The sequence below is a fragment of the Equus asinus genome, chromosome 22 (assembly GCF_041296235.1).
Source record: "Equus asinus isolate D_3611 breed Donkey chromosome 22, EquAss-T2T_v2, whole genome shotgun sequence".
NCBI lineage: Eukaryota > Metazoa > Chordata > Mammalia > Perissodactyla > Equidae > Equus > Equus asinus.
Window position 1 is genome coordinate 56473984 of NC_091811.1, and position 24597 is coordinate 56498580.

The window sequence follows — 24597 nt, forward strand, 5'->3', positions numbered from 1 at the left end:
TATATATTTCAAGTCATATTAAACAATTTAAATTAAATCAAAATGTATATACAAGGAATGCACAAATCTCAAGTGCACAATTCAGTGAATATTACAGTGAAACCACCGTGTATCAGGTAAGAGGAAAGTGATATAGATGGAAATATAGATCTACACAAAGGAATGAAGAGCAACAGAAATTTTAATGACATTGATAAAAGCAATATTTTTATTATTTAAAACTTTTAAAAAGATGATTGACTAACAATAATATAAAATATATAACAATAATAGCACAAATGCTAAATTGGGAGAAATGGAATCATGTTGTCAGATTCTTATATTGCATGGAAAATGATATAATGTTATTTGAAGTTAGAATGTGGTAAATTGAAGATGTATACTATAAACCCCAAATCAACCACTAAAATAACGAAAAAAGAAAGGGTTATAGTTAGTAATCTATCAAAGGAGAAGTGGTAGATGGAGTAAATCTCCTCCCCATTCCCACCGTGCTAAAAGATGCCCATTTCTTAATCCCAAAACCTGTGAATATATTAGCTTAAGTGTCAAAGGAAAATTAAAGTTACAGACGACGTTAAGTTTGCTAATTATCTGCCTTTAAAATAAAGAAATTATCCTGGATTATCTAGGTGGGCTCAAAGCAATAACAAAGATTCTTAAGTGGAAGAAGGAGGCATAAGAAGAGAGAGGAATATTTGACCATGGAAAAGTGTTCAGAGAGATACAATGTTGCTGACTTTGAAGATGGAAGAAAGCATCCATGAGTTAAATAATAAAGGTAGCCTCTTGAACCTGAAGAGTCAAGGAAATGGATTTTCCTCTGGAGCCTCCAAAAAGGAAAACCTTGATTTTTAATCCAGTGAGTCTCATGTTGGACTTCTAGCCTATAAAATGGTTAAATGACAAACTTGCATTGTTTCAATCCACTAATTGTGTTATTTGTTACAGCTGTAGTAGGGAACTAACATAGGAGATTAAACCAAAAGATAAAAAAATTCACTTAATTCTAAAGTAGGTATAAAAAAGAGAAAAAAGGAAACAAGTAATATATGGTAAAAATAGAAAACACTTAAGGAGATGATAGATTTAAACTGGGACATATAAAAATTTCATTAACTGTAAATAGTCTAAATACCCCAATTAAAAGGTAGAGATTATCATGTTGGATAAACAAGCAAAACATTACTACATGCTATGTACAACAAATCTTTATTAAACATAAGGAGACAAATAGGATAAAACTAAAATGATAGAAATGAATATAACTTGCTAGCACTAATGAAAAGAAATCTGGAGTGGCTATATTAATATTAGGCAGACTAGATGTTAAATTAAAGTTTACCAGGAATAAAGAGATTCATTTTGTAATGATTAAAGAGTCAGTTTATTAAAATGGAATAGAAATTCTGAGATTTTATACTCTTAATAACAGCATTTCAAAGTATACGATGCAAAAACTGAAAGAATGCAAGGAGAAATAGATAAATATACAACTATCGTAGGATATTTTGATATTCCTCTCTCAATAATTTGGAGAACAAATAAACAGAAGATCAACAAGAATATGGAGGACTTGAGCAATGCTTCAATAATAACCAATAGAATGAATAATCAATAGATCAACAAGGTAATTGAGGATTTATAAAACTATAAACCACTGCAACCTAATAGACATCTACCGAACATTCTACCTAACAATCGCAAAATACACATTCTTTTTGAGTGTGTGGTGGATGTTCGTCAGATTAACTATATTCTGAGCCATAAAACAAGTCTGAGTGTAAAAGCATTCAAATTCCACAAAGTGTATTCTCTGACAACAGTGGAATTAAATTACAAATCAAAAGAGAGACCTCCAGAAAAATCTCCAAATATCTAGAAACTAAATAACACTTAAAACTAACTCATGTTTCAAGGAATAAATCTAGGGGGAATTGTAAAGACGATGGCTCCACTGGTTAATTATACGAAATATTTAAAGAATTAACGTCAGTCCTTCTCAAAGTCTTCCAAAAGTTTTTAGAGAAGAGAATACTTCTAAATTCATTTTATTAGGTCATTATTACACCGTTTCCTAAGCCAGATAGAATATGTCAAGTAGAGATAACTACAAGCCAATATTTCTGATGAACATAGATTCAAAAATCCTCAATAAAGTGGGGGCTGGCCCCGTGGCCGAGTGGTTAAGTTCACGCACTCCGCTGCAGGCGGCCCAGTGTTTCGTTAGTTCGAATCCTGGGCACGGACACAGCACTGCTCATCAGACCACGCTGAGGCAGCATCCCACATGCCACAACTAGAAGGATCCACAAAGAAGAATATACAACTATGTACTGGGGGTCTTTGGGGAGAAAAATGAAAAAATAAAATCTTTAAAAAAAAAAAATCCTCAATAAAGTGCTAGCACACAAAATTCAAGAGCACATGAAAAGGCTCATCCACTATGACCAGGTGGGATTTATCCCTGGGGTGCAAGAATGGTCCAACATGTGAAAATCAATATGTGTTACACCACATTAACAAAATGAAGGATGCACATCACATGATCATCTCGTTAGATGCAGAAAATGCATTACCAAATTCAAACCCTTTCATGATTAAAGTCACTCAACAAACTGACTATAAAAGGAAGCTGCTTCACATAAGAAAGGCAATATATATGAATCTCACAGCTAACCTTATCCTCAATGACATAAAACAGGAAGATTTTCCTTTAAGATCAGGAACAAAATGCAACTTCTATTCAAAATAGTATTGTAAGTCCTAGCCAGAGCAATTAGACAAGAAAAAGAAATTAAAAGGCATATAAACAGAAAAGGAAGAAGTAAAAATTGTCTCTCTTTGCAGATGACTTGATTTTATATGTAGCAAACCTTAGACTCTACTAAAAACATGTTAGAACTAATAAACAAATTGAGTAAATTTGCAGGATAAAAATTTAATATACAAAAATAAGTTACATCTCTATATACTTAAAATGAACTACCAGAAATGGAAATTAGGCAACAGTTCCATTTATAATATCATCAATAAGAGTAAAATACTTAGGAATAAACTTAATTGAGGAAATCAGAGACGCATATTTAAAACTGTAAAAACCAATGGAAGAAATGAAAGAAGATATAAATAATTGCAAAGACATCCTATGTCCATGGATTGGAAGATTTACTATTGCACAATATCCATACTCCCCAAAGTGATCTGTAGATTCAGTACAATCCCCATCAAAATCCCAATGTCTTTTTTTATAGAAGTAGAAAAACAATCCTAAAATTTATATGGAAACAATTCAAAAGACCCCAAATAGCCAAAGCAAACTTGAGAAAGAATGACAAATCTGGAGCCATCACACTTTCTGATTTCAAAATATATTATAAAGCTACAGTAATCAAATATTATGCTACTGGCATAAAGATAAACACACAGACCAATGGAATGGAATAGAGAGACCAGAAATAAATTCACACATATATGATCAACTAATCTTTGACAATGGTGCCAATACACAACAGGGAAAGAATAATCTCTTCAACAAATATTGAGAAGAATGAAATTTGACCCTTATCTCACACCATATACAAAAATCAATACAAAAGTGGATTAAAGACTTAGGGATAAGACTTAAAACAATAAAAGTTCTACAAGTTTCTTGACATTGGTCTTGGCAATGATTTCTTGGATATAAAAATAAAAGCATAGGCCTCAAATGCAAAAGTAGACAAGTATGACTACATCAAACCACAAAGCTTCTGCACAATAAAGGAAACCATAAACAAAATGAAAAGGTAGAATACTGAACGCGAGAAAATATTTGCAAACCATGTATCTGATAAGTAATTAATACCCAAAATAAATAAAGAATGCCTGCAGCTCAATAAGAATAAAAACAAATAACGTGATTAATAAATAGTCAAAGGATTTCAATGGGCGTTTTTGCAAAGTAAAGGTACCTATAGCCAACAGGTATATGAAAAGATGCTCAAAATTACTAATCATCACGGAAATGCTAATCAAAACCACAATGAGATATCACCTCATACCTGTTAGGGTGGCTAGTAATAAAAAGCAAAAGATAACAAGTATTGTCAAGAATGTGGAAAAAATTAGCACCCCTGAATACTGTGTTTGAGAATGTAAAATAGTGAAGCCACTATGATGAACAGTATGGAGGTTCCTCAAAACCTTAAAAATACACCTATCCTATGACCCAGCAGCCCTACGTCTGGGTATACATCCAAAAGAATTGAAATCAGTGTTTCAAACAGATATCTTCACCCTCAGGTTTATTGCAGTATTGTTCACCATAGCCAAGATATGGAAGCAAATTAAATGTCTATTGACAGATGAATAGATAAAAAAATGTGGTATAAACATACAATGGAGTATTATTCAGCCTTAAAAATAAAGGAAATCCTGTCATATGATACAACATGAATAAAACTAGAGGGTGCTATGTGAGTGAAATAAGCCAGTCACAAGCACTGCATGATTCCACTTATATGAAATATCTAACACAATCAAACTTACAGAAGTGGAGAGTAGAATAGTGGTTTCCAGGGGTTTGGAGGAGGGGAAGTGGGGGGGTTTCTGGTCTAAGGGACAGCAATAGTCTCTCTTTTGTATACACAATTTAATGGAGTTAGTATTTTTTTCTGCAGAAACTTCTTCATATTCCTCCATTGCCTGGCAGTGGAGAGAGCTAACTCAATGCATGGGTGAATTTGTTTGGTTATCTGATTAATGTCCAATTTTCAAATAGTCTGAGTTTGAGAATTCCTCATAAGAGCTTTTCCGTCTTTTTTCTAGCAGGATTAATTGTCTCACTTTGGGAGGTCCAGGTATAGAAAAGTTAGAAGTCTGACACCAAGGAGTAGCCTAGAAACCAGTCCTCACTTTTTATCCCTCTTTAAAGATGCTTTATTTGTTAATCCAGGGTATCATTCTTCATCTTTGTAGGTTAATTTTCAGTAAGCCTTGCCCTGACAACCAGCAAAATACTGATACTCATTGTTTTTTATTTCTTCATTCCAATTTTTAGCTCTTTCCACTCTAAATTGCGTTTTTAAGGGACATTTGCTTCTTCTTTATTGATGCATATTAGAGTGTTAGACTTCTTTATTCAATTACATATTTTAAACATTACATAGTTTTGCAAGATGGTAAACATAAGTAATTGCAATCTTAGCATAAGTTATCATAAAAATAATGATATTTTTTATTTTGAGTACATAAATTTGTCCAGTTATAAAACTATCAACCTACATTTGTTAAAGATTTTCTTGATCTAAACTTTGTGTGTTTTAAATAAAATAAATTTTCTTGAGATGTTCCATGAGGTAATTTTGATGATTATGTATGCAATTCTGGAGAGGCAGTGCCACGACCTATATAAATTACAGGCCAGTTTCAATAACATGAAACAGGATTGAACCCTGGCTCCAACACTTGCTATCTACTTAACATTACCACATCTCAATTTACCAATCTGTGAAACAAAGATTTTAAACCACTCCAGTGGTCTTTGGGAGATTATCCATTTTAAAAAATATAATTTATATACTTATCTATATACGTATATAGATAATATTATAGAGATAGGTAAAGTTAGCCTAAATTGATATCTCAGTAAACAACAGCTTTTGTTAATTTTTTCCATATCTTAAAATATAAATTAAATGCAGCAGGGTAGTTAAATCTTGATTTAAAATCCCTTAAAAATATATAGCACGGCCCAGCCCTGTGGTCAAGATGTTAAAGTTCCGTGCGCTGTGATTTGGTGTCCTGGGCTTGTGGGTTCTGGGTGTGGACCTACACCACTCACCAGCCATGCTGCAGAGGTGCCCCATATACAAAAAATGGAGGGAGATTGGTATAGATGTTAGTTCAGGGCTAGTATCCCTCAAGCAACAAAGAAAAAAAGAAGAAGAGAAATGGCAACAGATGTTAACTCAGGGCAAATCTCCCTCAGCAAAAAAAGAAAATATATATACATATAGAGAGAGCATATTTTACACTTGTGATTTTTATATGATTGTTTTCCTATCAGAAATTAGTATTTTTCTTCAATATAATTATTCTCCATTTTTTCATGGGTTGTGAGGCTTTTGTATTCAACATATTTGAAGGTAATATATTTAGCATCATTCATTTTCTAGGTCTTATATATACTCAGGTGTACATAAAATAAAGTTTTGCCTTCATGGCAGATTTTAGATACAGAATGTAACAAAATGTTAGTGAAATTGGTGGCACAGAAAAGAAAGCTTAAGTTAAAACGGCAGGTAGGAAGACCATTTCTCCAGATTTGGTTTGTGTGTTTGTGTGGTGGGAGGAGAAAGAAACAGACAATAATTGGAAATGAGAATTAAATTAAAACCTAAATGAAAAAAAGAAGTGGAATGGAAGAATGAGGGAAAGAGCACTTTTTTACAGAGGCAACAGCAAGTGCAAAATCCTAGAGATATCAGGAGATAAACCAAAGGATGGCCAGGATGCCTTCATCCCAGAAAGAAGGGAGAACACCTACCAGTATGAAAATTTATTTAGTAGTTTTATGAGCTCCCTTGAAAAAATTGATGAACATTTTCTAGTCTTCTAATCTATAAGCCATTTATTTAATGAAAAAATTAACTATCATTTAATTATAATGTTAAATTTGGACTTCCTTTTCAATTATCTTAGATCCCTGTATATTGCAAGCTTGGTTTCCTTGATTTCTTTTAAAATTCTTTTCCCATAATACATAAAAATTTATTCCTTAATATAGCAATATTTTGAGTTTGGATATTCAAGTTCCATTTTAGCAATTGAATATTTTTGACAATCTTAACAACTTCTTTGTTTCCTCAACTGCAACATACATTTTGACATTCTACTTATAATTTCATATCCTTTTAGAAAAGAGCTTTTCCTCACATTTATTTAAGATGTTATTTATTCTGTATAATCTGTGAATCTTTTAATTTTAAAATTTCAACATTTAATGTGTGTGTGTTTTTATGAATAACCTCCAGAATCCTAGATATCAAATTCTGCTTTCATTTAAAACATGTTTACTTGAACATGTATTTATTTTTGTTTTCTTTACTTTTAAATCATATCATGTTACTTCTTGCTAATGATGCTTTTTAAAAAAATTAGGAATTTTTTTAAAAGGATTTAAAAGGATTTTTAATAGGATTAATAGTAAGCTAACTGCGTTTAGCATGTTATTAATTAAAAAAATATATACGCCTGGAACTTGACCTGCCAAGATTTAGAACTCAATAAATTTTGATTTAATCAATTAAAATTTTCAGTAACATTTAGTTTGGAAGAGTACTTTAAATAAACCATTTTCTTGAAAGTCCAAGAAAATATATGCTAATCTATTTATTTCCCTGGTTGATTTGCACTTGTTTTATTTTTCTTCATTTCAATTTTCTTTGCTAGACTAAAGTAAAATCAGGCTTACATTGACCAGAAAATTATTATCAAGTCTTCTGATTGGAATCTTGGCCTGAAATGCATTTGTTTGGAGGATTACTGGAGTATTCATGAAGTGGAGGATGTTCATTCTGGGTTCAATAAATAAATGTTTGAGAAATTTAACCTGAATAGAGATCAGGTCAACAAGAGGCAAACAGATTTAGAACTTAGTGGTTTACGCTTAGCTTGATATTTTATTTCTGGATGTGAACATTCTCTTACTTCTTTGAGATGAGTGCAATTCTTTTGAAGGAATTACTGAAGGCTTGTCTCACTTGTGTGTTTCTCAAAGTGTAAATGAATGGGTTCAACATGGGAGCGATGGATGTCATTAGCACAGTCACACCCTTATTAATAGCCACTGATTCCTTTGCTGAAGGTTTGATACAGATGAAGATACAGCTTCCATAGGTGATGGAAACCACACTCATGTGAGAACAAGTGGAAAAGGCCCTTTTCCTTTGCAGGGCAGAGGGGAATCTTAGAAGGGTCTTGATGATGTAAATGTCAGACAGAACAACACACATAAGGGTCACAACGAAAGTCAGCACAGCACAGACATTAACCAACTGCTCTATGAGCCACGTGTCTGAGCATGATATCTTCAAGATAGGAGATGCATCACAGAAAAAGTAATCAGTGACATTGGAGTCGCAGAATTTCAAATTTAGGAACAGAATGAGTGCAGGAGTGTGATGAACAAGCCAGACATTTGAAAGCAGAGGAGAGCCTCCTGCAGACTCTGCTGCTCATGATGGTCACAGAACACAGAGATTTGCAGATGGCCACATAGCGGTCACAGGACATGGTGGCCAAGAGAAAAAATTCTGTTACTCCAAAGATATCAGTAAAAAACACTTGAATAACAAAAGTATTATTATAACACATACTATAATTATAATAACACATACTATATGTAATTGTCCCGTCACCTGTTACTATGTTGTACAAATATCTAAGGATACAAGCAGATGTAAATGAAAGTTGCAGTAATTCAAAATTCTGTAGGAAAAAGTTCACGGGTTCGTTAAGGTAGGAGTCCAGTAAGTGAGGCATATGATGGTCAAATTTCCGGTTATATTCAACATGTAAGTGAGAAATAGAAAAATGAAAACTGGAATTTGAAGTTGAGGGTCATCTGTCAGCCCCAACAGGATGAAGGTTGCTATTGTGTGGTTTTTCATTACTGACTACTGAGTTTTATTCAACTTCACATAAAATTTAGAAATATTTTATTTGAATAGAAGGCTATCAAAGCCAGATAGCACGAAACAGTGACTACCAGAGACAGCAAACTAATTAGAATGTAGTTTCTTCTATAAATTAGTAGTTGATATTACCATATTCTGGTGGGCTTGACTGCTAAATTCTTTGTCTCATTTTATTGTTTTGGCAGTTTTGTGACAGATCTTTAAATGTATTTTAATAAGCTATTTTACCATACCATTTTCCTCTCTTTAAAATTTTAATTAATTAATTAATTAAATTTATTTTGGGGGGAAGATTAGCCCTGAGCTAACATCTGCTGCCAACCCTCCTCTTTTTGCCAAGGAACATTGGCCCTGAGCTAACATCCGTGCCCCCGCATCTTCCTCTGCTTTATATGTGGGACGCCTGCCACAGCATGGCTTGACCAGCAAGTGTGTAGGTCTGCACGTGGATCTGAACTGGCGAACCCTGGGCAGCCGAAGAGGAAGGTGTCAACTGAACTGCTGCGCCAGTGGGCTGCCCCCCCGCCCCCACCCCACGATTTTCCTCTTTTATTTCACTGTTTTAATCTATACCCAAGCCTGGATTTTCTCATGTGATTAGACTTGCCCCACAATGTGTTGTGCTTTAACAAAATTATGATTTTTGTCTTACATCTAAAGTTTCTTCTTTATTTCAAAGGTGAGCATTTAAAGGTAATAATTTGTTTTGTTGTTCCTTGAAGGATTAGTCATGATAAAACATAAATATGTAACAACTAATCTGGGCTCCATCAGGCTTTGTTGATCCATCTGCAACTTATATTTTACATTTTGCCACTAAGACCAAGCATGTGCTTATGTCATTTGGTTTTGTTTTGTGTTTTAACGGGCAACTTCCACATTGTTGGGTTACTCCTCTGACTCTCCTTTTGTTTCTCCGGACATGTGTAATTGACACTCAGTGTCCACTGGATACACAAGGCAGACAATATTTCACTGCACAATTTATTTGCTACAAGTGAAGAAACGTTTGGCCTAACAATATACAGCTGGAAAGAACCACATATTTCTTTCATGCTTTCAGTCTGTTCAGTTAAGCATGGAAAACGCTTTCACAACATGTTATCACCACGACTAAGTACAGAATCGAATTTAAAGTACTAAATATCCTCTCAATGCACCCGGCTTTACTCTCTCACTCAGTCTTAGCTGTGGTGGCAGCACCATGTTAAGAGCAGACCTTCTGTAGCGAGATCTCTATCATTCTACAGCTGGCTTTCCCAGCCAACATCTGTTTGACCTTGGGCAAACTTCCCAATCTCTCAGGTCTTCAGTTGTTTAATCTATAAAATGGAGATAACCATAGGATCTACCATATATACTTAAAATGATAAGAAGAAGTAATATATTTACAATGAAACCTGATGCATGGTATGTGCTTCATATATGTCAGCTGTTATTTTCTGGATTCCCACAGATAATTCATGTGATGTGAGCTCAAAACTACAAAATCCTAAATGGGACTTATGCTTTGTGTAACCATTATCCTCTTCTTCCTACTTTATGTTCCTTACAATAAAAAGAATAAATTGTATTTATTGAGAATTTACCATGTGATAAGTCTTGTAGTAAACAATTCACGTGGGTTATCTATCTGGGAAATAAAAAAAAATCTCTCTTCCTATCTCCCTCCTTCCACATCCCATCCTTACTTCCCGGTCTCCCAAACTACCGATAAAACTGTTTGTTTGTGATTTTCACTTTGAGCATCACTTTTACTGGAAAGTCATCTAAAACTCAATTGTCTGTGTTAACTGCTCCTCATTTCTGTCCCCATAACAGATAATTGTTACTTCTGTCTCAGCACTTAATCTGAGAAAGCAAATTTGGTGAAATCAGAGACTGTTGTCTTTTTTACTGGGGTAGCTACCAAAACTAACAATCTTAGAGTCAATGGTAAGACATGTTGTAAAAATACCTATAAATCTTACTCATTTGCTTACACGTTCAAACCTGTCTTCTGTCCTATTTGGGTTTAATCTTGAAAGTGCTTTGTCACTGATTTTAATAATTTAAATTTTATATTTCCCTATGTTTAACACTGAGGAGTTTTCTTTTTGGTTTTTTTTTTTTTTTTTTTTGCACTTGAAACAGCAGTTTTGCTAGTGGATAAAGTCATGCATACCAGGAAACTATCACCCTCTTTCCTTATGTTATTACCTTCCACGCTGGCCAAACTGTTAACTGATATCTCTTCCTTGCTTTAGCTGTCAAGTAGATACGTATTTGTATGTTTCTTGCTGGCTATTTTTGTTTCTTGAGGAATGTGTGAGTAAGATATTCAAACTGGAGGTCAAGGAATTTGCACATCTGAATACATAATTTTTCACATGTTATTCACCTTAAAATATATTATAAATATTTTACATCTATATAAGATAAATATATTTAATTTAATTCCATTTAGTTTCAACCCAATGTATTTGTATAACTTCAGTTTTTGAATCCTTCTTTATTTTTTTAAATTCTCATTATTTACAAATATGAGGTATATTGAAATAGCTTTATGAATGTATCACAAGTTTTAAATCAATTTCCAACACACTTTTATATATCTTCTTGTTTTCTACAATTGTGAAAACGCCTGAAAAAAGCATCTTTTAATAAAAATTATTGCATGATTTCATGATTCCTGGAAATGAAATTTCAAGGAAAGAGGGAGTATCTGTTTTAGAACTTTTGTCTACATTTACCAAGATATCATTATAAACTTTGTATCACGTTTTCCTTCATATCACTGTGTGACTGTATAATTGTATCCACACTGAAATTGCTACAATATTTCATGCCTCTTTTTTCCAGATTATTGACACTTTTATTTGTTACAGGTTTTGGGGCCGTTGGCTCTTAACTCACTTAGCAGTTTACACATGGAATAGTCACCTGTTCAGTCTATATTTAAGGCTTTCATTCTTGTCTTCTGCAGATAAATATTTTTCCCCTAAATTTTCCATTTATGTCTCTTCAATGTATATTCTCACAACATTTTAAAACCAGAATTTAAGAATTCTCCTTGCTTTGGCTTAATAGTCATTCTGCGGTTTTTCCTTGGCAAGCACACTTAGTCCTACTAACATGCACAAATACCTTTTAGTTCTGAACTAGTATCTCCAGGATTTGAGTGTCTTTTTCATAAATGAAAAGGAAACACTTTGCTTTTCAATTTCTTAGCAAAACTCAATTAGCTTCTTATCTGGTTTGTTCCTCTAAAATATTCACTTTCTTCAGAGATTAGGGCAGGATCATCTCTCACTGTATGACCAGTTATTACAGTTGAACCCCAAGGTTACTGTCACCATCATTGGAAAGGAAAGACAACAAAGACTTTTTGAAGAACATTGATGTTCCTAGGAACTGTAGGGACACGCCATAATAACCAAAACAGATAATTTTAATCAAAGCAAAGAATACTCCTGTCAGTCTTCATACCTTCCTTAATTCATTACTCCTCAATCCAGTGGCTCCTGGGGCTATCCATGGTAACACACTCTTTCCTGCACCCTCTGGGTGGTAGCCCTTGTTCCAAAATATTCTTCACTTATTCCATTCGTTAATAATCCTAGTTTTTTTTTTTAACTTTAGCTTTTTTTTGAAGAAGAAGACTAGCCCTGAGCTAACTGCTGCTAATCTCCACCTTTTTGCTGAGGAAGCCTGGCCCTGAGCTAACATCCATACCCATCTTCCTCTACTTTATATGTGGGAGCCTACCACAGCACGGCTTGCCAAGCAGTGCCATGTCTGCACCTGGGATAGAATCGGCGAACCCCAGGCAGCTGAAGGGGAATGTGCGTGCTTAACCGCTGCACCACCACGATGGCCCCAATAATCCTAGTTTTTAAGAGGTAAATTTTAAGAAAATAGTTTGCATCTTTCAAAGATTTTTTTATTTTAAAAGAGTACAAGGAGAGGGGACATCCCCATGGCCAAGCGGTTAAGTCCGTGCGCCCTGCTTCGGCTGCCCAGGGTTTCACTGGTTCGAATCCTGGACGCGGACATGGCACTGCTCGTCAGGCCATGCTGAGGCGGCATCCCACATGCCACAACTAGAAGGACCCACAACTAAAAATACACAACTATGTACCCGAGGGGCTTTGGGAGAAAAAAGGAAAAATAAAAAAATAAATAAATAAAAAGTACAAGGAGAACTAACTTTGTCAACATTATCACTTGAGTTGTCATATCAGGTGATTTTAAAGTAGAGAAATTTTTTTTTCTTTTTAAAGAGGAAAGTGAGAGTGTGGCAGAGATAAGTTCTCACTGCATATAAATTCACATTGCCTTTATGTAAACTATACAACCAGCATTCAAAAAATACAACTCAGAAAGTTCTGTGGATCTTTATATAATAATTCAAATATTAGTTACATCTGATTTCGGTAAATCATATCAAATTTGCTTCTCAGAGAAAAATGACATATAGATGTACCAAAGATGAAAGTGGATGAAATGGCCACTGTACTTACTCTTTTGAGAGTTAATATTAGCTTTACCTGCCTCTTTAACAAGCGTCCTAAAGGCTAATTTGACTAAGAGGATCTATTAGAAAAGGTTTGTGTGGGATCTACTTGGTTCTCAGCTTGTGATTCCGCTTACCCTGACTGGTGCTCTGGGAGGGCCTACAACTCTGAGTTTTTTCATTTTCAACACAATGAGATTTTCAAACCAAGAACTTTGGTCCCCTTGATGCCCAGGAAATAGTTTCTAGCTACCTCTTGGTTGGAGGTAAAATGTTCAACTATTTCCCCATCTTGCCTTGAAATCGATATTCTGACTTCTATGGATAGAGTAAAAGACTTTTACACTATTAAGATATATATATTTGGTTTATTTGCTAAACCTGAAACTAAATAAAAAATAAGTGGGTCCTTGGTGACCTGGGTTCAAACGTCACTAATGAGTCCGCTTTGTAATGAACTTAGGCAAAATTTTTGGAAGATACAGCTGTGGTGACAGTGTCCTTAGAGACACAAAGATGCAACAGACATGGGTCAAGATACAACAGTAAAAAACAGGCAGCCAAGAAGTAGCACGCCTTTCCTGCATCTCTTCCTTCTCATCTATGGAAGCTGAATGATCACAACTCTATCATACCGGCACTTATTCTTAGACATTAAAAGAGATAAGAAAACAGGAAAATGTTAGGAAACTCAAAGAAAGTGACAATTCTTTTTAACATTCTAAATAAACATATGAATAGTGAAAAAATAATAATTATACTTCCATCTTCCCTTTTCAGCACTTCCTATGATGTGGTCATATATGGATTCCTGTAGATAGTTTCCTTATAATTCATGTAAAGATATATTTTCTTTCTTTGTTGTTTGTTTTGTTTTTTTTTAATTTTCTTTATTTTTATTGCAGTCACATTGGTTTACAACATTATACAAATTTCAGGTGTACATTGTAATAAATTTCGAATTCTGTGTAGATTACATCGTGTTCACCACCCAAAGACCAATTACCATCCACCACCACACACATGTGCCTAATCACCCCTTTCTCCCTCCTGCCTCCACCTTTCCTCTCTGGCAATCACTAATCCAATCTCTGTTGCTATGTGTTTGTTTGTCAATGCTTTTATCTTCCACTTATGAGTGAGATCATATGGTATCTGAATTTCTCCCTATGACTTATTTCACCCAGCATAATACCCTCAAGGTCCATCCATGTTGTCACAAATGGCTGGATTTCATCAATTCTTATGGCTGAGTAGTAGTCCATTGCATATATATACCGCATCTTCTTTACCCATTCGTCCCTTGATGGGCACCTAGGTTGCTTCCAAGTCTTGGCTATTGTGAATAATGCTGCAGTGAACATAGGGGTGCATGTGTCTTTATGCCTTTGTGTTTTCAAGTTCTTTGGATAAATACCCAGCAGTGGAATAGCTGGATCATATGGTAGATGTGTTCTTAATTTTCTGAGGAAACTCCATGCTGTTTTCCATAGTGGCTGCCCCAGATTGCACTCCCACCAGCAGTGTATAAGTGTTCCCTTCTCTCCACACCCTCTCCAACACATATGGTTTCCTGTCTTTTTAATCTTACTCATTCTGACTGGAGTGAGGTGATATCTCCTTGCAGTTTTGATTTGCATTTCCCTAATAGCTAATGATGTTGAAGATTTTTTCATGTGCTTTTTCGCCTTCTATATATTTTCCTTAGAAAAATGTCTGTTCAGATCTTTTGCCCCCCCTCCCTTTTCTTTTAAGATTGGCACCTGAGCTAACATCTGTTGCCAATCTTTTTTTTCTTCTTTTTCTTCTCGCCAAAGCCCCTCAGTACTTAGTTGTATATTCTAGTTGTAGATCCTTCTTGTGGTGCTATGTGAGACGCCATCTCAGCATGGGCTAATGAGTGGGGCCATGTCCACGCCCAGGATCTGAAGTGGCAAAAACCTGGGTGGCCAAAGCAGAGCATGCAAACTTAAAAGCTCGGCCACAGGGCTGGCCCCTTTTGCCCATATTTTAATTGGGTTGTTTTTTTGTTGCTGTTGAGATGTATGAGTTCTTTGTATATTTTGGATATTAACCCCTTATCTGATATATGGTTTGCAAATATCTTCACCTAGTTGTTAGGTTGTCTTTTGTTTTGTTGATGGTTTCCTTTGCTGTGCAGAAACTTTATAGTTCGATGTAGTCACATTTGTTTATTTTTTTCTACCATTTCCCTGGCCCAGTCAGACACGGTATTTGAAAAAATGCTGATAAGAACGATGTCAAATAGTGTAGTGCGTATGTTTTCTTCTAGAATTTTCATGGTTTCAGCATTTACATTCAAGTCTTTAATCCATTTTGAGTTGATTTTTGTGCATAGTGTAATATAATGGTCTACTTTCATTCTTTTGCATGTGTTTGTCCAGTTTTCCCAACACCGTTTATTGAAGAGACTTTCCTTTCTCCATTGTACATTCTTGGCTCCCTTGTCAAAAATTAGTTGTCCATATATGTGTGGGTTTATTTCTGGGCTCTCGATTCTGTTCCATTGCTCTGTGTGTCTGTTTTTGTGCCAGTACCAGGCTGTTTTGTTAACTATAGCTTTGTAGTATATTTTGAAATCATGGAGAATGACACCTCCAGCCTTGCTCTTTTTTCTCAGGATTCCTTTGGCTATTTGGGGTGTGGTGTTCTTACATATAAATTTTAAGATTCTTTGCTCTATTTCTGTGAAAAATGTTGTTGGAACTTTGATAGAGATTGCATTTGCATTGACTCTCTAGATTGCTTTAGGAAGTACAGACATTTTAACTATGTTAATTCTTCCAATCCAACACCATGGAATATCTTTCCATTTCTTTGTGTCTTCTTCAATTTCTTTCAACAATGTTTTATAGTGTTCAGTGCACAGATCTTTAACCTCTTTGTTTAAGTTTATTCCTAGGTATTTCATTCTTTTTGCTGCAGTTGTACGTGGGATTGTATCCTTTTTTGTTTTGTTTTCTTTTTTTTTGAGGAAGACTAGCTCTGAGCTAACTACTGCCAATCCTCCTCTTTTTGCTGAGGAAGACTGGCCCTGAGCTAACATTCATTCCCGTCTTCCTCTACTTTATATGTGGGATGCCTACCACAGCATGGCGCACCAAACGGTGCCATGTCCACACCTGGGATCCAAACCGGCAAACCTCGGGCTGCTGAAGTGGAACGTGTGCACTTAACTGCTGCACCACCTGGCTGGCCCCTGTGATTGTGTTCTTAATTTCACTTTCTGCTACTTTGTTGTTAGTGTAAAGAAACACAACTGATTTTTGTATGTTGATTTTGTATGCTGCAACCTGACTATATTCATCTATTATTTCTAAAAGCTTTTTAGTAGATTCTTTAGAGTTTTCCATGTATAAAATCATGTTGTCTGCAAATAGTGACAGTTTCACGTTGTCCTTTCCTATTTGCATCCCTTTTGTTTTGTTTCCTTGCCTGATTGCTCTGGCTAAGACTTCCAATACTATGTTAAATAAGAGCAGTGAATGTAGGCATTCTTGTCTGGTTCCTGTTCTTAGAGGGATAGCTTTTAGTTTTTCTCAATAGAGAATGACATTACCTGTAGGTTTGTCAAATACGGCCTTTATTATGTTGAGGTATTTTCCTTTATACCCATTTTACTTAGAGTTTTTATCAAAAATGGATGCTGTATCTTATCAAATGCTTTCTCTGCATCTATTGAGAGGATCCTGTCATTTTTATCCTTCATTTTGTAATGTGGTGTATCACGTTCATTGATTTGCAGATATTGAACCATCCCTGCATCTCTGGGATAAATCCCACTTGATTATGGTGTACGAGCTTTTTAATGTATTGTTGTATTTTATTTGCTAGTATTTTGTTGAGGATTTTTGCATTGATGTTCATCAGTGATATCGGCCTGTAATTTTCTTTTTTTGTGCTGTCCTTGTCTGGTTTTGGTATCAGGGTAATGTTGACTTCGTAGAAAGAGTTAGGTAGATTCCCTTCCTCTTCAATCTTTTGGAAGATTTCAAGAAGGATAGATATTAAGTCTTCTTTGTTTGGCAGAATTCACCAGGGAAGATCTCTGGTCCTGGACATTTATTTTTTGGGAAGTTTTTGATTACTGTTTCTATTTCCTTACTGGTGATTGGTCTATTCAAATTCTCTACTTCGTCTTGATCCAGTTTTGGAAGGTTGTATGATTTTAAGAATTTATCCATTTCTTCTAGATTTTCCACTTTGTCGGTGTATAGCTTTTCAAAGTATTCTCCTATAATCTTTTGCATCTCTGAGGTGTCCGTTATAACTTCTCATCTTTCATTTTTGATTTTATTCGTTTGAGCCTTTTTCTTTTATTCTTGGTGACTCTAGCTAAAACTTTGTCAATTTTGTTTTTCTTTTCAAAGAACCAGCTCTTGGTTTCATTGATTTTTTTCTATTTTTTGTAGTCTCTATTTCATTTATTTTTGCTCTGATTTTTATTATTTCCTTCCTTCTACTGATTTAGGGCTTTGTTTGTTCATCTTTTTCAGTTCCTTTAGGTGTGCTGTTAGGTTGTTTATTTGGGATTTTTCTTGTTTGTTGAGTTAGGTCTGAATTGCTATAAATTTCCCCCTTAGAACCTCTTTTGCTGTATCGCATAGATTTTGGCATGTCATATTTTCATTTACATTTATCTCTAGGTATTTTTTGATTTCTCCTTTGATTTCTTCATTGACTCAATTATTAATCAGCAGCATTTTGTGTAATCTCCATGTATTTGTGGCTTTTCTGGTTGTCTTCCTGTAGTTGACTTCTAGTTTCATACCTTGGTGGTCAGAAAAGATGCTTAGTATTATTTAGATCTTCTTAAAGTTACTGAGACTTGTTTTGTGGTCTAATATGTGATCAGTCCTGGGGAATGTTCCATGAGCATTTGAAAAGAATGTGTATTCTGAGTGTTCTATATATATCTACAAGTCCATCTGTTCTAAATTGTCATTTAAGGCCAATGTTTCCTTATGGATCTTCTGTCTGGATGATCTATCCATTGGTGTAATGGAGTGTTAAAGTCCCCTACTGTTATTGTATTATTGTCTTTTTCTCCTTTTATGTTTCTTGGTAATTGCTTTGTAAATTTAGGTGCTCCTATGTTGGGTGCGTAGATATTTACAAGTGCTATATCCTCTTTCTAGATTGTTCTCTTTATCATTATGTAGTGTCCTTCTTTGTCTCTTACAGTTTTTGTTTTAAACTCTATTTTGTCTGGTATAAGTATTATCACCCCAGCTTTCTTTTCTTTGCTATTTGCATGGAGCATCTTTTCGCATCTCTTTACTTTCAGTTTGTTAGAGTCTTTAGGTCTGAGGTGTGTCTCTTGTATGTAGCATATATATGGGTCTTGTTTTTTTATCGAGTCGTCCACAATATGCCTTTTGATTGGAGCATTTAGTCTACTGACATTTAAAGTAGCTATTGATAAATATGTATTTATTTCCATTTTGTTACTTTTTCCTGGGTGTTTTAGTAGTTCTTCTCTGTTCCTTTCTTCTTCTCTTGCTCTCTTCCCTTGTGGTTTGATGGCTTTCTTTAGTAATATGTTTGATTTCTTTTCTCTTACTGATTTGTTTATTTATTATAGGTTTCTGGTTTGTGATTACCACAAAGTTCATATATAATATTCTGTGTATATAGCAATCTATAGTGAGTTGATGTTCTCTTTAGCTTGACCTCTTTCTAAAAGTTCTACTCTTTTACTCCCCTCCTCCCATGTTTTTTGTTTTTAAAATCATATCTAATCTCTTATTTTGTGTGTGTCTGTCCATTCTCCTCTTATCATCGAAATAAGTAATTTTAGTACTTTTGTCTTTTAACCTTCATATTATCTTCGCAGGTGGTTGTCTGCTATCTTAACTGTGTTCTTGCCTTTACTAGTGATTTTATTGCCTGTTTTGTTTTCTTTTTGATAATTTTCTTATTCATATTTGTGGGCTTCTCTTTCCCATTTAAATAAGTCCCTTCAGCATTTCTTGTAGAACTGGTTTCTTGGTGATAAACTCCTTTAATTTGTGATTATCTGGGAAACTCTTTATCTCTCCTTCCATTCTGAATGATAACTTCACTGGCTAGAGTATTCTTGGCTGTAGGTTTTTTGTTTCCAGCACTTTAAATATATTGAGTCATTCTCTTCTAGCCTATAGGGTTTTGGCTGAGATGTCCACAGGTAACATTATGGAGGTTCCTTTATACACTTAAAACTCTGAAATTTTTTTGTTTTTAAAGATGTGCGTATGTGTGTGAGGAATGTTTTCCCTGAGCTAATCCCCATGCCAATCTTCCCCTACTTTGTATGTGAGATGCCTCCACTGCATGCCTGATGGGCGGAATAGATCCGCATGTAGGATACAAACCTGTGAACCTGGGCCAGCGAAGTGGAACACATGGAACTTTAAGCGCCCAGCCACAGGGCCAGCCCTAAAACTAAAATATTTTTTAAAGTAATTAAGCAAGACACAAATGGTAGTGGTCTATACCATATTTTAATAGATTAGAACTCTCAATGTCATAAAGACCTTAATTTTCCCTAAATTGGCCTCTAAGTTCATTGCAATCTTAAAACAGCTGAAGAGAATTTTTTACTTGTTTGCAGAAATTGCCAAAGTTTTTAGAGTTTTACAAAAAATAAACGGACAATAGGACCAAAGCTAGCTTGAGGAAGTAAAACAAAGTTGTTTGAATTACACTGCTCAACATGAAAAGATGTGATAAAGCTACTAGAAATAAAACAGCATTGTATTGATGCAAAGATAAATCTATCAAGGGAATTAAATGATGAAACCTGAAAAAGATTCACTTATGTAGCAACAATTTATGATGATAAGGTTGCCACTGAATGCAAGGAGAAAAAGGCAATCTTTTTAATAAATATGCTGGATTATTTGAATATTCACATGAAAAAAATAAACATTGTTCCCTGTCTCAAACCATAGACAAAGGCAACTTCAAGGCCATCAACCTCAGTTTGTAATGTCTGTGAGTGAAACTTACAGGACATAATTACCTACTTTCATGATAGTGAGTTAAGCAAAGATTTCTGAAACAAAAACCAGAGCCCTATCAGCAAATAAAAATTAAATGATGAATTGGACTTCATTAAGATTAAGAACTTTCATTTTCCAAAGTCATCATGAACAATATGAAAAGGTAAGACACAGGTAGAGGATAAATAGCTTCAAAACATACTCCTGACAAAGGATTAATATATAGAAAATTCATAAAATTCCTAAAATTAAATTTAAAAAAGAAATAACTCTACTAGAAAGGGCAAATTATTTGAATAGGTACTTCACAAAATACGATGCCCAATATATAGAAAGAATATAGTAAAGTTTCAACATCATTAGTCATAAGATGGCAGAAATTAATAGGTTTGACAAAGTTACATGTTGGCAAGAATACAGAGCAATTATAACATTGCTGAGAGAAGAATATTGGCACACTGTTTACAAGAATTGTTTGACATTGTCAACTAAGTTAAATACGGCCACCATATAGCCTATCAATTCCACTTCTAATTCTACATTTTAAAAATAATAGAGTATATGTCTGCTTAAAAACATCTACAAGAATATTTTCAACAGTTTTATCTATAATAGTCTCATATGGAAACAGCCCAAATACTCAGTAACAGGAAATGATTAAATTAATGGTACTATATTTATAGAATTGACTATAAATTACAAATTAAAAGAATAAACTACTGCTAACATAATAACATGGACAATTATCACAGACATAATATTGAGCAAAAAAACCAGACCCAAAATTGTACACACTGTGTATTTCTGTTCATATGAAAGTAATGAATATATAAAACTAATCTGTGGCATTATAAATCAGCACAGCAAATACTAGGAAGATATTTATCTAGAGAGGCATGAAAGAGATTTCTAGGATGCTGAAAATATGCTATATCTGCATATGTGTGATACTTGAGTACAGTTATAAAAATTCATCAACCTCTATACATTGAATTCTGTTCCTTACTATAAGTTACACCTTAATATTTAAAAAAGTATTTGTTTTTAGAGATGCATACTCAAATATTATAGATTAAATAATATATGTATCTGTTTCAAATAATCAAATGGAATTTGGGATGATTGGACCAGTTTGTAAGTGACACAAGTTTGGCTATAAATTGATACTGTGTTGACAATGTGACGGATACAGCAGTGTGCATCATGAAATTTTCTCTATTTATGAAAGTTTAAAATGAAGAGAAATGAGGTGACTAACACGTGGCCTGGCACAGAGGAAGCACTCATACATGTTTGTTGTTGGCATTGAGATTTTTTAAACATTTTTGGACATTTCAGGGAATTTAGGAGACTACTTGTTATTACCCCCAGGGCTGAAAACCGCAGGCATCTTGGAACAAGCCGTGTAGGAGTGGTCACTTCTCAGTTGGGCCCTCAGGCAAGCTCTTAGTGGGTACGAGCAGCAGGGAACTTTTATTCCTGCAATGCAGGCCTCCTCCAGCTCCAGGTCTCAAGACAGGTGAGAGGTATTATTGCAATCTGAATTTCTAGAAACTGAATATTTCTAAAAATTTAGTAGTCTCTAAGTCCACTGATCTCTATTTGGAAACACCCAAAGTTTGTCAGTTCAGGGATTTCAGGACAAGGAGAACATAATACTTAGTATTGTCAGTCTGGGAGTGAGGTCATGGACTAGGCCAATTAAGGAAATGTGAGAAATTTGGGAAGAGGTGCAAAAATGATGTGGAAACAATGTCACCAGAGAGTCAGAGCTTTTGTTGCAGAGTGAAACGAAGTCAATCTGTGGAGCAGTCCATACAATGAGTCGTCAAAAGCTTTGCCTGCATTAGAAAGAGCTTTCCAAAGTCCCTGAACTATTTTACTGTGCTGCCCTTCCTGCCTGCTCAGTACTGAGTGTTGCTCTGGGAAGCAGCATTGCTCAACTCTTCAGATTCCCATTATTTAGATTAGTTTATCTATATTTAAAAGCACAACTCTTTTTTTAAGGAAAGTTAGTTATGCTAGTGGTCACAACATTTATATTTTCATTCAATAGTGGTTTTTGTTTTTAACCCACAGATTAATTTCCTTTGTAAATTATCAATCTTATATTACAAAGATGTATTGCATTTTGGAGTTTAAGCCTATTGAGAGCATTTTTTATTATTTAAATGTTACTTATACTGGTTTCAATACATGTAAGGTTTGCTTAAAGAGTTTTTTGAAAATATCTTTTTGCTGAAATTGTTTCCCTGGTGGGGCTTCCTTAAGACAAACACAGAATATTGGGTTAAAAAACCAGAATTTGAATTCTGAGTCCACTACTAACCAGCGCTGTTTAAATATCCGAAGCATTCCAATAGAAATATAACATGAGCCACATACATAATTTAGAATTTTCTAATACCATATTATAAACTAAAAATAAATTAATTTTAAGGGCATATTTTATTTATTTGAATATATTAAAATATTGTAATTTCAACCTGTAATGAAAATAAAATTACTTTTGAGATATACCACCATCAAGTTCTCTGAAATGCCACTGAATTATTGTTTTACTTGCTTCTTTCTCAAGGTGGAGGTGAAGGAGTTCGCCATGGGAAGTAGTGAGGAATGCCACACTCTTATTAAGAGCCACTGCACCCTTTCCTGAAAGTTTAAACATAGGTGAAAGTACAGCTTCATAGGTTTACTTTGAGTTGTAGTCATTTCTGTGCCTAATTTAGCTACATTCTATATTTTTCACTGGTTTTCACTTTTTATAAGTTTTCATAATCTCCAATCATTTTAGTTTCTCTACAGCCAATGCATATAGTTATAGATAAAGATATAGAAACAAATACAAATGTAGATATATGACATTTTTCTTTGCAAATTTACTTGTCTTTTAAGAAGAACTGTTAGCACTTATATTTCACATATTTTCTGTTCAAATTCTCTCTTAGCCTGTGATTTTTAGAGTATTCAAAATTGTAGGAGCCTACATTTTATGATTCAGCTCCTATATTAAGACAATCATTTGTAACAATTTCTCTTTTTTTTACTTTAAAATATTCTTGTTGTTTTTGTTGTTTGTGATGTTTACATTTCCTTTAACACACTGGTCACGTCTTCCTTTTAAAATGTAAGGCATTGCCAGTTTTCTATTCCTACTTCCAGTGCCTGAGATGGTACTTGGCATAAAAACGCTCTTGAAAGCTAGAATAGAGAAAGACAATAAGCACAAATACTCTACCCAATATATACAATGAACTTGTTGATTTTACTTATTTTGTTTTTGTTGGCAGTTTTGTAAAGACTTGTTAAAATGTGAAGTGATTCTTTTGTTTCCTAGAAATGTATTATATTTCCTTTTTAATAGAGCTTCGTGAAACAGCTTCCTTGTCAAGAAAGGAATGACTTAGACGCTTAAAGATACATACTTAGGAACTAAAGATCTTTTTACGAAAATTTGATTCCTCTACATTAGTAAATTCTCTTACTTTTTTAAGAACAGTGCAATTCTTTTGATTAAGTCATTGAAGGCTTGTTTTACTTGCTTGTTTCTCAAGGAGTAAATGAAGGGGTTCAGCATGGGAGCAATGGAAGTAATGAGGACTGCCATACCCTTATTAATAGCTGCTGATTCCTCTGCTGAAGGTTTAACATACATGAAAATACAGCTTCCATACGTGATGGAGACCACAATCATGTGGGAAGAACAGGTAGAAAATGCCTTCTTTCTTTGCTGGGCAGAAGGGAATTGTAGAACGGTCTTGATGATGTACACGTAGGATAGAATTACACATATGAGGGTCACGATAAAGGTCAACACAGCACAGTCTATGACCATCTGCTCTATGAGCCATGTTTCTGAGCATGCGATCTTTAGGAGTGGGGCTGCATCACAGACAAAATGGTCAATAACATTAGAATCACAGAATTTCAGAGTTAGGCCCAGGCTAAGAGGGGGTAGTATGATGAACAAGCCAGCTGTCCAGCACCAAAGGATGAGTCTTCTACAGACCCTGTGGTTCATAATGGTCACGTAATGTAAGGGTTTACAGATGGCTACATATCGATCATAAGAAATGGTGACCAAGAGAAAAAATTCTGTTACCGCAAAAAGATCAGTAAAAAAAATTTGTATAGCACAATTGTCATATGTGATTGTCTTGTCACCTGTTGCTATGCTGTACAAATATTTGGGAATACAAGCAGATGTAAATGAGATTTCTAAGAAGGAGAAATTTTGTAGGAAAAAGTACATGGCAGTTTTAAGGTGAGAATCTACGAAAGTGAGGGAAATGATTGTCAGGTTCCCAGTTACACTCAACACGTAGGTGAGAAAAAGAAAGATAAAAATCACAACCTTCAGCTGTGGATCATCAGTCAGTCCTAGCAGGATAAAAGTTGTTATTGTGTGGTTTCTCAT

At 34.6% G+C, this 24597-nt stretch overlaps 1 protein-coding gene and 1 pseudogene across 1 annotated transcript; both read right to left on the minus strand.

The window, feature by feature from the left end:
• Window positions 1-7688: 7688 nt before the first annotated feature.
• LOC106832645 (olfactory receptor 6C2-like) lies at window positions 7689-8654 on the minus strand (annotated as a pseudogene).
• Window positions 8655-23661: 15007 nt separating this feature from the next.
• Window positions 23662-24597, minus strand: LOC106832646 (olfactory receptor 6C2-like). The gene has a single exon (XM_014843478.3). The coding sequence runs from the start codon at window positions 24595-24597 to the stop codon at window positions 23662-23664; it is 936 nt and encodes a 311-aa protein (XP_014698964.1).

Bases quoted from the DNA above. Each gene is read 5' to 3' on its own strand.
- LOC106832646 (XM_014843478.3), bottom strand. From the start codon at position 24,597: ATGAGAAACCACACAATAACAACTTTTATCCTGCTAGGACTGACTGAT.